This window comes from Eulemur rufifrons, chromosome 3, assembly GCF_041146395.1.
Source record: "Eulemur rufifrons isolate Redbay chromosome 3, OSU_ERuf_1, whole genome shotgun sequence".
In the NCBI taxonomy this organism is placed as follows: Eukaryota; Metazoa; Chordata; class Mammalia; order Primates; family Lemuridae; genus Eulemur; species Eulemur rufifrons.
In genome coordinates this window covers 87,344,071-87,356,761 of record NC_090985.1, presented here as the reverse complement: position 1 = coordinate 87,356,761, position 12,691 = coordinate 87,344,071, and the positions used below count along the sequence as shown (strand labels likewise).

Below are 12,691 nucleotides of genomic sequence, written 5' to 3'. Positions count from 1 at the left end.
AGTAGTTCCTAATATCTATGTATGTTATATAATTTCAATCTTATAAAATTTTAAAATGAAGGCCTATATTTTATATACTGTCTACAAATCCTTTGCAAGAACCTCTAATTTCCCATGACTTTTCAATTCCATATGACCAAATTCTTCACGTCTAACCAAGCAAAACACCAAGATCTCCTATTCCCCATGATCTGCTTCTTTAGTTCAGTGCATTCCATACTACAATGTTCTCTCTCCCTGAAGCCAATGTTAATTTGTAACAATAATCTACCAGTCTTATTTCCATATATCTTTATTTTGTTAAATATGACAAAAACAAAAACACAGGTTTAATTAAAGAAAACATCTGTTATCTGCAGCCATCTTCACTTATCAGAATTATCACCTGATTAGCCAAGATTATATTGTTAAATTGGAGATGCTTCAGGCTCCAATGACTTCCTAAATTTCTAAGAAAGTTACTAAAGCAGATAAAGTACTACACCATAGCTTTCTGTCCTATTTGTATGTACTCAAGAGCATCTACCCTTCCTTCTTAATGTTTATCGTACCCGCCAAACTTCCCAGCCAAACAATAAGCTCAGGAGTACAGACCATGTCTATCATGTTCACTTCTCAGGACCAAGCATAGTACCTGCCACTCAAATATTTGTAAAATTAATGAACAACCTTCCTTACCCTTCTACCTCTCCAAGTGCACTATATTTCAAAATTACCTTGTTCCTTTCCAACCCAAGCAAAACTTCCACCTTCCTCAATACAGGTCATCTTAAAGTGGATCTGAGAACAAAAACTGTAATAAATGAAAATAACCTCTAGGAGGAGGTGAAAGGCATTCATTCCCATTTGTTAAAAAGGACTTTCGAAATCCAAATGCACCTCCAAGTGGTGGAATTTTAAGAAGCAGAACCTGCTGAAACAAACATTTTAAAATATTCAGTACAGAAGAGGTTCTTTGTGGGTATCTATTACATTGTTTAACCTTTCCTAGAAATGCCACCAGCAACATTACCGCTTCCTGACACCCCAAATAGCACTCGGGCATGCTTTTCATAGGTTTGCTTTTCCTCCCTCCACTCAGATCCCAAAAGCTTCAATAAAAGCTTATTTGAGACTGCTTTATTTCTAAGTCAAAACAATTTTTACCTTGGGAATTTGCCCATATAAATCTTGAGTATTCACAAAAATATCTATATTACATCTAATCTGAACGAAACCCACCTTAAGGTTATCAAAATATTTTAAGTTAAGGATATTTTAAGTCCAAAAACATTACTTTGGCAAAAAGATTAGTTTCCAAGGAGTAATTTTCCCCCAAACTTGCTCATTTTAACTGTAAAATTCTGCCCCCTTACTTTTTAACCACATATTTTATTTGTGAGAAATTTCTATTTCTACATGAGGTTTCATTCTCTGTTTTGCATTCACCATGGTCATCAGTTTCAGACACAGAGTTTATAAAGCCTATTCAATGTTCAGGAAGCAGGGTTTTTTGAGGGGGTGAGTGTAAGGGAGCACTGAAGTAGAATTCTTAGAATCATCTCTCTACTATCGGGACTTTCCTAGAGTCTACCTACTTCTTAGTTTTGACATCAAGTTATTTCTATTAATACATTTATTTAAGTGATCGTTGAAAGGATGATGTAACTTTCAAATATGTATGACAGAAAAAAGATCCTAGAAATGTATCAGTATCACTACCTACAACAGGAAGACGCCTGAGAATGTCTATAATTTGCCAAGAAAAAAACGGAAGGAATAAAACCCACAAGTAACCACACCAATATTCCACTTTCACTACATAACAGTGAAAAAAATCCCATCACTCAATAATGGTTAGACACCATCAAAATGGATCTGCTCTATTTTTCTACTTTTTATATCTACTTTTTATAGAATTTTTGTATAATAGCAATCAATGCTGGAATATGTAATAATTTAGTAAAATCAGCTTCCTACTACATAGTTAAATAAACAGTTTTTAGCCTAGTGTGATTAATTTAGAAGACAGCAAAAGAAGGTGAAATTATTTCTCCAGTCACAAAGCAAAAAACAGAAGAGGAATTTGGTCTTTGACTCTCCATTTCAGGACTTGCTTTCCAGAATGATTCTGCCAGTTTTCTTTTTTTAAGTCAAAGAAAATATTTATCCTATAAATGTCTAATATATAACCAAACTACTATATGCAAATGGAAACAGTTTTGTAGATTATGAACAAAGTGATTAGAGTGATTATGACAGCAAAAGGAAAGACCAAAAAATAAGTTCTGTAATTCATTAGGCCAGGAAAATGATTAAAAGTAACTTTATATTGGGCTGAAAGCTAACAGGATACAATAATCACGACTTTGCCTATAAAATAATCCACAAACTATTCACACTTGAAAAGATAGAACACTCAGGAGAAGTTCAATTTTAAAGGACAAAAATTATATCACCTAAAACCAGTAAAATGAAGTAGTCTAAGGGAAAATTTGAAAAATTTTTTAAAAATTTTATTTGAAAAGGAACTACTAGTTTGAAATTAGAGAAATATCAGTCCCATAAAATTTGCTCTAGTAAAACTGTTTTAACTTGATATTTTTAATCACCAACTACCTTATGCCTGAAATATTTATCATAATCAAAAAATACATCTTTATTATACTATCTTGAGGACAGGGAACTGTGCATTTAATTTTTTTAAGTCCAATTGTATTCAAGGTATGAAATTTTACCAGGTTGATTTAATAAAGTGAAATCAGGCCACCCAGTGGTTAGTATGATGTACTGCATACATAAATATTTCCAAATCTGGATTGTGCAAACTATCATTATTATTGTAAGACACATTTGACTTTACATAATCTTTGACCATTATTAATAGCAATACTGAAATAAATACTGAAGGGAGTTCTACCTAGCTCTCCATAAACAAAAACAATGTGAGAACATTTGTTTGATTCCATTAGTGTGTGTATTTTTAAATGAGAAAAGATGGTTACAAATGGCCTTCAAAATAGGATATATATTAAAACTAGAAGCTATCTCCCAGACCATAAAATCCAAATACCTTAAATTAACCAAATGAAAAACTGGGGCAGAACTTACCTGCCTTCCCAAAATAATATTCCAATGACAAATTTAAAAAAATCATTCTCCTCTTTCAGTATAATTTCACCCCCACCCATTTTGCTGGAAACAACATAGTAAAATTGCCTCCTACACACACCACTGAAAAAACATCTAATTCAAGAGCTGGCTTTTATCCTTTCAGTTAAGTGTAGTCAGTCATAGGTCATCTCAAGCGTAAATACCTTAATCTGTTACTAGGAAATAGACTTTCTAGCTTCTAAGTGACATTTTTTCAAGTTTATTTTAAAGGGCAGAACTGACTTTTAAAAACTAAAATTAATTATTTATACATAAATATGCTTAAAAATCAAGTACATGCTATTAGCAGATATATCAATTTTAGTATTGTCTGTAAATTATGTCATTAAAACCCCCAGTGAGATGTAAAATTATTTAAAGTCACAATACTAAATTAGCTTTTTCCTTTATGTAAATCTAGATGAGAGATACTACAGCTATCTTAAAGGTCAAAAGAGCCAGCATCCTTCAGTTGTTTCACACTTGAAGTAACACTTAGTCTTCTACTCTTAGGTGTTTTTTTCAGATCACACAGAAAAAGTATATTACAGGATTTATGCCTGTACTCTTATGCAAAACTTTTATACAGCAAAGTATAGTTATCACACAAATACTTAAATGGTTATATACTGGAGATCACACAACTTGAAATGACTGAATTATTTCCTTTCTCTTTCAACTATAAATTGGGCATATATATATATGTATATATATTTGTGCAAATTTATGGGTACATGGGTTCATATGTATTAAGATACTTAGCCAAAAGGCAAGAGAGTTTTTTCCCAATGACTAGATTATTTTCTCTTTAAAACATTTCACACTCTATAATCTTCTAAAATACATAATTATATTTACATATACAAGAAATATAATTTAAAGCATGAAACACATTCAAGTATGAAGACTTTAAGAAACACACCATTCACAAATGATAATTTCTGCTGGTCTGTAGGTAGTGAGTTATCTCACTTGATTGTCCACAGTCAGTTACAGACTGAACTGCTTGTTCTACTCTTTCCCCCTTCTTACTACTGCACTTGACTAGTCTAAAAAAAAAAAGGTAATTTCTCACCACATCCTCTATCTTTATGCTCCCAGAGGGGAGTGTAGCTTCACCCCACCATATTTAATTACTCCAGACTTATGACTCTTTAAAGTATTCTATAATGTTTCAATTAACTTACACAGCTGACAAGGAGTAAAAGTCAACAGTACAATTAATGTTTAGATTTCAAGCCCACAGTATTGTCAGTAAAAGAAAATAACATATAGGCAAACTAATCATTAAATCATTTCTCCTTTCTTAGTCCACTATTATGAAACATACACAATTATGAAATGGACAGAAAAACAAATTGGGAAGAGAGGATTCTGACATTTAAACATTCATGTCTAACCATAACTTTAACTAAATGCTAATGACAGGCCAAGAAACGGAATTAGCCAAGAAACTGTTCCAAATAAGATTTAATATCAGTAAGTAAACAATGCCACACCTTAAATATAAACAAACTTCTGATATTGAATTGATATATTCACTTGGCACCTTGCTTTAATAAAGTTATTTTTAAATTTTTTTATATTTAAAAATTTGAAAGAAAGGCCTAAACCAGTATGTCAGGAATCATAATTATAAGAGCTTTTAATATCTATCTTTTCTGAAGATTGAGAAGTTCACTGGGTCCTGGCAGGTCTAGCTGGGTGGTTCTCACCTGGGTGATTTTGTCCCCTGCAAAAGACATTTGGCAATGTGTAGAGACATTTTTACCATCATTACTGGGGGAAGTGGGCTATTACTGTCATCTATTGGGTAGAGGCCAGAGATGCTGCTAAACATCTCCCTACCACAAAGAATTATCTGATGCAAAATGTTCAATAATGCCAACCAATGTTGAAAACTCTGCATTAGAGGAGTGTAGGTGTACATTTGTTTCACGGCAAGAGTTTGTCCTATACTGTAGTTGCTACAAAATAACAAGCTAGCTAACAGGGACGTAAATTTTCTGATTACAGCAGATGCTTAATAGACAAATAAAAACATAGACCAATCTATTATTAAAAATAATAGACAAATAAGTAGACAAAGAATATTTTGTATAGTTTATTGCCAATTTTTAATAGAAATCTGCAGTGAATGAACCAGTACTAAATTTCAATTTACGAAATACATCTTCAGCTAAGTCTTTGGGGCTGTTTATCTAGATAAATAAAAATATTTGGAAATTTTGCCAAACATCTTTTCAGGTTGGTTTATTTAATAATACTGAAAATTAAAAGACAACCGAGATTTTTGTCATCTAAGTAATTACTTCCCACAATTTAGGAGTAGCTACTGGAGTAGCATATAAATAAAAATAAGACGTATAAATTCACCCTAGCGTATTTTCCAACAACAAAAAAAATGTGTTCTACCTCTGTGCAACACTTAGCTACAGTCAGAAACAAACGTGGGCACTCAAAATTAAGTGAATCAAACCCATTGTTTTATTTTAAAATCAAGCTACTGGTAGTAACACTGTGACATCTTCCCTGTAGAAGATATTAAAAATATACACATAGAGCTGAGAATATAGGTATGATAATTACAGAAAACATCAAAACGGTCCTCTCTCCTCAGCTATTCCTCAGTTTGTATAACCTTTCAAAGTAACAAAGTTGGCAGAGGGGAACCCGCCCAGGTTCACCGCGGAATTCCTATTTTGACTGATCCAGTAATTCAGAAAAGAGAGTCCCCCGGAACACCATTTTCAAGTCGTCCAGGCAGGGCACAACCCCTTCTATCTGCGTAGTGTATTCCCTGAAAGCGCACGACTTACCTGGCAAGAAACCTCTCTCCAAAAAGTGGCTGTGAGAGGTCAGGAGTCTGGACGTGCACTGTGGGGAGAATCAGCTCAATGGAGCAACCTGGGCGTTTGTTACTCACTTTCTGCGTCTTAAACACACTGGTCCCCAACTCTCCACACGTCGCGGAGGCGCTTGGGCCAACGAGGCCGACGCGGCTGTGGGGCAGCGGGGAGGAAAACCTCTGCCCCGGCTGGGGAGGAACTGATGGGGGGAGGGAGCAGCGAGAAAGGAAAGAGAATCGGAGCCAAGGCGGTGCTGACAGGCTTGGGCGAAAGGGATGTCACCCACCTGCGCGACCTCTTCGCCATCCTTCAAGTACCGCATAGGCGCGGGCTGGGCGGGGACACAGGTCAGCCTCCTCCAGCCTCAGGCGAATGCTCCTTCTCCCGGACCCTCCAGCCGCTTCCCTAGCTCCCTTCCCGAGGCGCCCGAGTGCGGAACTTAAGTCCCAGGCGGGGCAGGACCGAGGCACAGAGGGGCGGACCGCGACCCGTCCCCGGCCCGCAGCGCCGCTCCTAGCCCCTACCCGGCCTGGCCAGGGATGCCCCCAACATGTCAGAAGGCGCGCTCCCGCCCTCCCCCGGCCTCTCCCGCCTTCTCTCAGCCTCCCAGCTGCGGTCCCAGCGCGGCTCCGCCGCAGGCGCCGACCCCCGCCCTCTCCCAGCAGCGAGCAGCTCTGCAGCGCTCGCAGCCTCCTGCAGGGTTTTGTCCACACCGCCGAATCTCGCGCCCAGCCTCCCTCAAGAGCCGCCGTTTGAATCTGCGCACGCGGCCCTGAACCCCATTGGCTGTGGTGGCCGCACGTGGAGGGGCGAGGGCGGGGCGGGGAGAGCGCGCGCGACTGAGGGCGGGGCTGGGGAGCTGGAAGCCGGGACTGGAACTCGCCGGAGTCGGGGAAGAAGCTGGGAGCCAGGGGGGTGGGGCCGCAGGCGGGGCTCGCGGGCCCAGCTGTGACAGTACCATGAACGCGCCGAGAGCGGGACCGCGAGGGGGCGGAGCGCCCAGGGTCGCGCGGGGCCGACCGGGAAGGCGAGTTCCTGCACTCGCTGAGGAGCGGGTCCGGAAGCCACGGCGGGGCAGATGCCGCCGCCCCAAACCTCCCGGGGTGAGCGGACCGTGTCCCTGGGAGTTGGGCGGCCCTGCGGCCCGGCCTGGAGATGGCTCTACAGCCTTGTCTCGGCCACAGCTCCTCATTCCTTAGGTCTATACCTCCTCAGTAGTTAGGAGGGGCGGTCTTCGGACTTGGGACCACTCTAACCATAAAATTTCCGCAGCCGTTATTTTTTAAGCAAAAATGTGAGCTATTTTTACCCAGACCTCATAGCTACAAGAGTGGCGAAGACTCTGGCAGGAAACCAAGTATCACCTATTTTCCTCAAGAATGAGAAGTGTGACAAGCGAAAAAAGCCTTTAGCCGGAGACGTGCCTGGAACGGAAAAGGGAAATAATCTACGTCTGCAGCTGGCCCTAAAAGTGCTCAATTTCATACCCTGCTCTGCGGGAAATAATTGATGTGCGCGGTGAAGGAGCCCTGGTCTTGAATGATAATGCAGGAAGACTGGAGTGGACTGGGAATTTCGCCCAGATGAATGAGCAAGGTAGTTAACAGACGGTGACCTTCCTCTTGAGAGACGGAGGGGAGGGGGAAACTGCGCCGGAAGAGTTTCTAGCAGTTGCAACTACTTGAGGATCCAAGTCTAGTAACCGGGAACTGCCCATTTCAAGTGGCATTAAAGTAGATTAACTACAGTAACAATTAGACATGGTTAAGGATCCAAATTTGTAAGGCAACATGCTCTACTGAATAGAGCACTGAACCACATGTTAACATTGTAACAAACTGACATTTGCTATTTTGAAATTGTACACATCATCTTTTGCAAATCAGAGATGCAGGTGCAGAGTGAATTAAGGAGCTGAATTAAGAGGAGCTTGCATGCACTGTCAGAACTTAAACACACCTTCCTTTTTATAGTTCCCTTTTCTCAAGATACAGATTCTGGGAAGGTAAAGCAGCTTTTCTATCAAATCATTCCTTACTGGGCTGCTAGTTCCCTTTAAAAAGAAAAGAAAAACTAATTCAGACATTAGTTTCCAGATTTTATTAGATTCCACATAACATTGGAATCAGTATTGTCTTATTTATTTCTGGGTCAGACATTACTGCACTTATATCAAACAGGAAGCAAAGCTTCTGCTATAGTTAGGCTATAGTCAGCCTTACACAGAATACCTTTTTGGAGCTTGAAGGCAGGTGTTTTATATTTTGACAGCAAAATAAATTTTCCTCATTTTACATATAGAGAACAATTCCTCGGAAGGATAACATTGTGAAATCATTTAAATTAGTTATAAAGCTCAAGACAGGCCAGGTGTGATGGCTCATACCTGTAATCCTAGCACTTTCACCAGGAGTTTGAGGCCAGCTTGGGCAACATATCAAGATCCCATCTCTACAAAAAATTTTTAAAAATTAGCTAGGCTTGATGGTGCATGCCTGTAGTCCCAACTTCTCAGGAGGCTGAGGCAGGAGGATTGCTTGAGCCCAGGAGTTTGAGATTGCAGTGAGCTATGATGATGCCACTGCACTCTAGCCTGTCTCAGAGCTCGAGACCCTGTCTAAAAAAAAAAAAAAAAGAAAACCCTCAAAAAATATATATATTTAAAAAACTCAAGACAAAGTGTGGAATTTAAGTGGTTTACTAAAGTCATTTGAACACATATACTCAAATATATCATAAACTAAAATAGGTGAGGTTTTTTTTTAAACAAAACATATTTAGAGGTTTTATTCAGAATATATAAAAGAATTCTCAAAACTGAATGAGAAAAAAGAAGCAATAAAAAAATGGGCAAAACAGTTGAACAGATAGTTCACCAAGCAAGATATATACATGACAAGCACATGAAAAGATGCTCCACCTCGTTAACCATTAGAGGAATGCACAGTGAGATGCTGCTACACATCTGTTAGAATGAGGGGGGGAAAAGACTGATTATACAAGTGTTAGTGAAGATGAAAATGCTGAGCAAATACAACTTTCATACATTGCTAGTAGAGGAGATGCAGATGGTTCAACCACTTTGGAAAATGTTTATATTGGCTTTATTTGTAATTATCAAAAATTGAAAACGCATCAAGGGACAGTCTTCCTCATATTTACTTCTCAACTACCTGTAAAATAGTTTTGAATAGTCTGTTCACGCTTCTCAAGTTTTTCCACCTGAGAAATTACTCTCAATGTATAGGGGACTGAATATCAAGAGGAAACAGGTGTTGGGGCAGGTATTGGAAATTTCTTTGAAAATTTTTTTATATTTAAAAACTCATGTAAAGTTTTCTTTCTACTTCATGGTAAATATATTCACATTTTTATTATGAAAATAATAGAAAATGCTTTACCAATTCATTTTCTTACTCTAAATCTTTAAGTAAATTGCTCCCCCAGAAATATACACCATTCATATAGGTGCATCTACTTCTTCCCATCCGCCCACAAAGAAAGGCCAAATACTCCCAAGGTTTGCTTATGCTCGTTTGAAAAGCCCTGGTAAATATATCAATAGTACTTAAGAGACTATACTTTAAATAGAGCTGTATACACAACCGTTTCCATAAGGGGATTTTTGTCTTTTATTTACTGCTAGGACCGTGGTCCCTGGATGCTCGATAAATAACAATATCTATAAAATAAATAAAAAAGGTGAATAATAAGTATGCACTTGAATAAATATGCTCACAAGGATGCAAAAAAAATACAAATTAAAATAGATTTGAACGGCAAGTGTGGTGGTATGTGCCTTTAGTCTCAGCTACTGAAGAGGCTGAGGTAGGTGATGGCTTGAGCCGAGGAGTTTGAGGCCAGCCTGGACAATATAGTACAAGCTTCCCCAACCCTCATCTCTGGAAAAAAAAAAAAATAATAAGATTTGAAATACCATTTATTTTATGACTACTGAGGTAGCACAATTTTTCTAAATCCTGCCAACAAGTTTTGAATAATTCCTTGATAGTGGCATTGAAAACTGGTATAATCCTTTTGGAAAGCAATACTGAACAAAGGCCACAAATATGTGCATAGCCTTTGACAGACACTTTATCTTAAGAAAATAATTCAACAGAAACCAAAAAAGTGCTTGAATGCTTATAGTAGCGTATTACATTAGAACCTCAGTTTGGAAGCATTCAAGTTTTGAGACTAGCTTAAATGGTTCATCAGCACGAAATAATTACATAGCCAGTAAAAATAACATAAAATTGAGGAGATGCCATTAAATGGCTATATACTGCTAGGTCCTTCTAGGCTTAGCCTGCATTTGTCTTAGGTAATATTCACAACTTCTATAATCGTAACAACCCTATGAGGCAGGCACTCTTATTTTCATCCACTTTATAAATTAGAAAAATTGAGCACCAAAAGGTTAACTTGCCCAAGAGCATACAGTGGCTGAGCCAAGATTGGACTAAGAACCCAAGTTCTCAATCACTATACTACTTTAAAATCTATGGGCACTCGGCTCTAAATGTAGCATACATGTATTAATAATATGGAAGTATTAATAGGATGTTGTGCAAAGAGAGTAGAAAAACTGTATAATTAGTATGATGTCATTTATATAAACAAAAACTCAGGGTATAAGTGGGTTTGTGTCTATCATTCTATAAGAGAAAATGATCTAGAATACACAAACTCTTAATAGTGTTTTACTATGGAGAAAGGAATGAGATGGGGACAGGGCAGGCTTTAACTTTTTATCCTGTGTATTTTTGTGTTACTGACTTTTTTTAAAACATGAATTCATATGTTTATTTTTTATTTAAAAAAGTGAGTTGGTGCTAAATTCCAAAAGTAGCTGAAAATCCTAGAAGGAAATAGCTCAGGTATGGTATGTAGAGCTTATCCTTGGCTAGAAAGATTCCAAAGAGGAAAAGAAAAAAGAAAAAAAAAAAAAGCTTGCCCCAACATTGATAATGTGGGGGGAAAAAATGTTCCTTGACAGAAATTACGAAACTATATATTATATATTCAATCTGAAAGCAAACCTAGGCTTAGAACTATATCTTGAATACAGAAATGTTTGCTCCAATTTCTCTCCCCTCACCACCAATATTTTTGCTAACCTCCACCCTACATTTAGGGTGCTATTTTCAATGGGATGGAAATTATAAATAGAAATCACACTGTCTAATGTAAGCGGCTATAGAATTCTTAGTTTGGCTTTTAAAGTTAAAAATAAGATCAGTTAAACTGCACAGAAAAAAAAACTGTAAAAAGAAGAAATGTTTTAAAATGTTCCTATTTCAACCCAATACTCCTTGCTCTACCCTTTTGTGGTAGCTAAAATAATGATTCCCCAAAGATGTCCATGTCCTAATCCCCAGAACCTGTGAATATGTTACCTTACATGATGACGTTGCAGATGTGATTAAGAATCTCAACATGGTGAGACTAACCTGAGCCCAGTGTAAGAGGATTGCACTGGGCCCACTAACACGTCCTTAGAGGGTAGTTAAGAGCAGAAGAGGGAAACAGGAGAGTCAGGGGGATTTGAAGATGCCATGCCACTGGCTTTGAAAATAGAGAAAGAGGCTGTGAAACAAGAAATGCGGGCCACCTTGAGGAGCCAGAAAAAGCAAGGAAACAGATTTTCCTCTAGAGCTCTCAGAAAGAAATGCGGCCTGGCTGACTGACACCTTGATTTTAGCCCAGTGAGATCCTTTCTGCACTTCTGGCCTCCAGAACTTTAGGATAATGTTTATATTGTTTTAAGCCACTAAATTTGTGATAATTTGTTACATCAGCAATAGAAAACTAACATACCTTCTCTGAAATTTTCAACATTTTTGGTCTGTAATAATAAAAGTAATACTTTGTCTTTAAAAAGTAATCTTTCATAGCGTTCAAATTTTAGCCCTTATTTACAACAAATGAGCCTACTAATTGAGAGTTCAAAATGAAGAATAGGAGCTCCAAGTTAGGAGAGAAGGTACTCGGGGCATCAAAAAGAGAATTTACCAGCATACCACAAATCCTTAAAGCAGAGTAATCACTCATTGGTGGGAAACATGACATCCACCAAGATATGAATATGTGTACGTCTCCTCTTGAATTCTAAGCTTTCTACCTCTATTCTGAATGTTATCATATTCCACTTAATCAGGAACAATAACCTTTCCTGTCTTTTTCCAGCCTCCTCTTCTCTAATGGCCTGGTATGTCCAGACATTACTAATGGAAATGGTGAATTTTGGAAATTTTAAGGGAATCTGTATTTATTGAAGGTCGTTACTGGCACTTAGTGTGCTGGGACTAGGAACACACAACTCTTGCAATGTTCTAGACAGTCCTGAACAAGGAAGAAGTATCCTGCATTCATTCCACTCAACTTTCAACCAGTCATGTAAGTGAAAAACCTGATTATAATTATTTAAACCTAGAACCAAACTCCTTTTTACACATAGACACAGGTGTACAAGGTTTTTTTTTTTTTTTTTGCACTGTTAAAATACATTATTTCCAGAAATGCAGCTACCACGTAAACCAAGAGAAGATTGTGTTTTATTTTGTTCAGACTGAACCAAGAGTTGTTTCTCCATTTTAGAAAATCATATCACTGAAGGCAACCCAGCTCAAGGTTTAAGGCACTAATACAGCCCACCAATGTCTGTGGTTGTGGCTATTGTGTTTGTGGTGAATTCTACCCATAATCAA

At 38.0% G+C, this 12,691-nt stretch overlaps 1 protein-coding gene across 3 annotated transcripts in view; it reads right to left on the bottom strand.

The window, feature by feature from the left end:
* The window catches only part of MYBL1 (MYB proto-oncogene like 1), a 41,284-nt gene extending 34,625 nt beyond the window's left edge, over window positions 1-6,659 (bottom strand). For all 3 annotated transcript variants that reach the window (XM_069466433.1, XM_069466434.1, XM_069466435.1), the window contains exon 1: window positions 6,268-6,659. In XM_069466433.1, coding sequence (XP_069322534.1) covers window positions 6,268-6,287 — 20 coding nt within the window. In that variant the 5' untranslated portion in view covers window positions 6,288-6,659. The remainder of the gene's footprint in view (window positions 1-6,267) is intronic.
* Window positions 6,660-12,691: the final 6,032 nt, after the last annotated feature.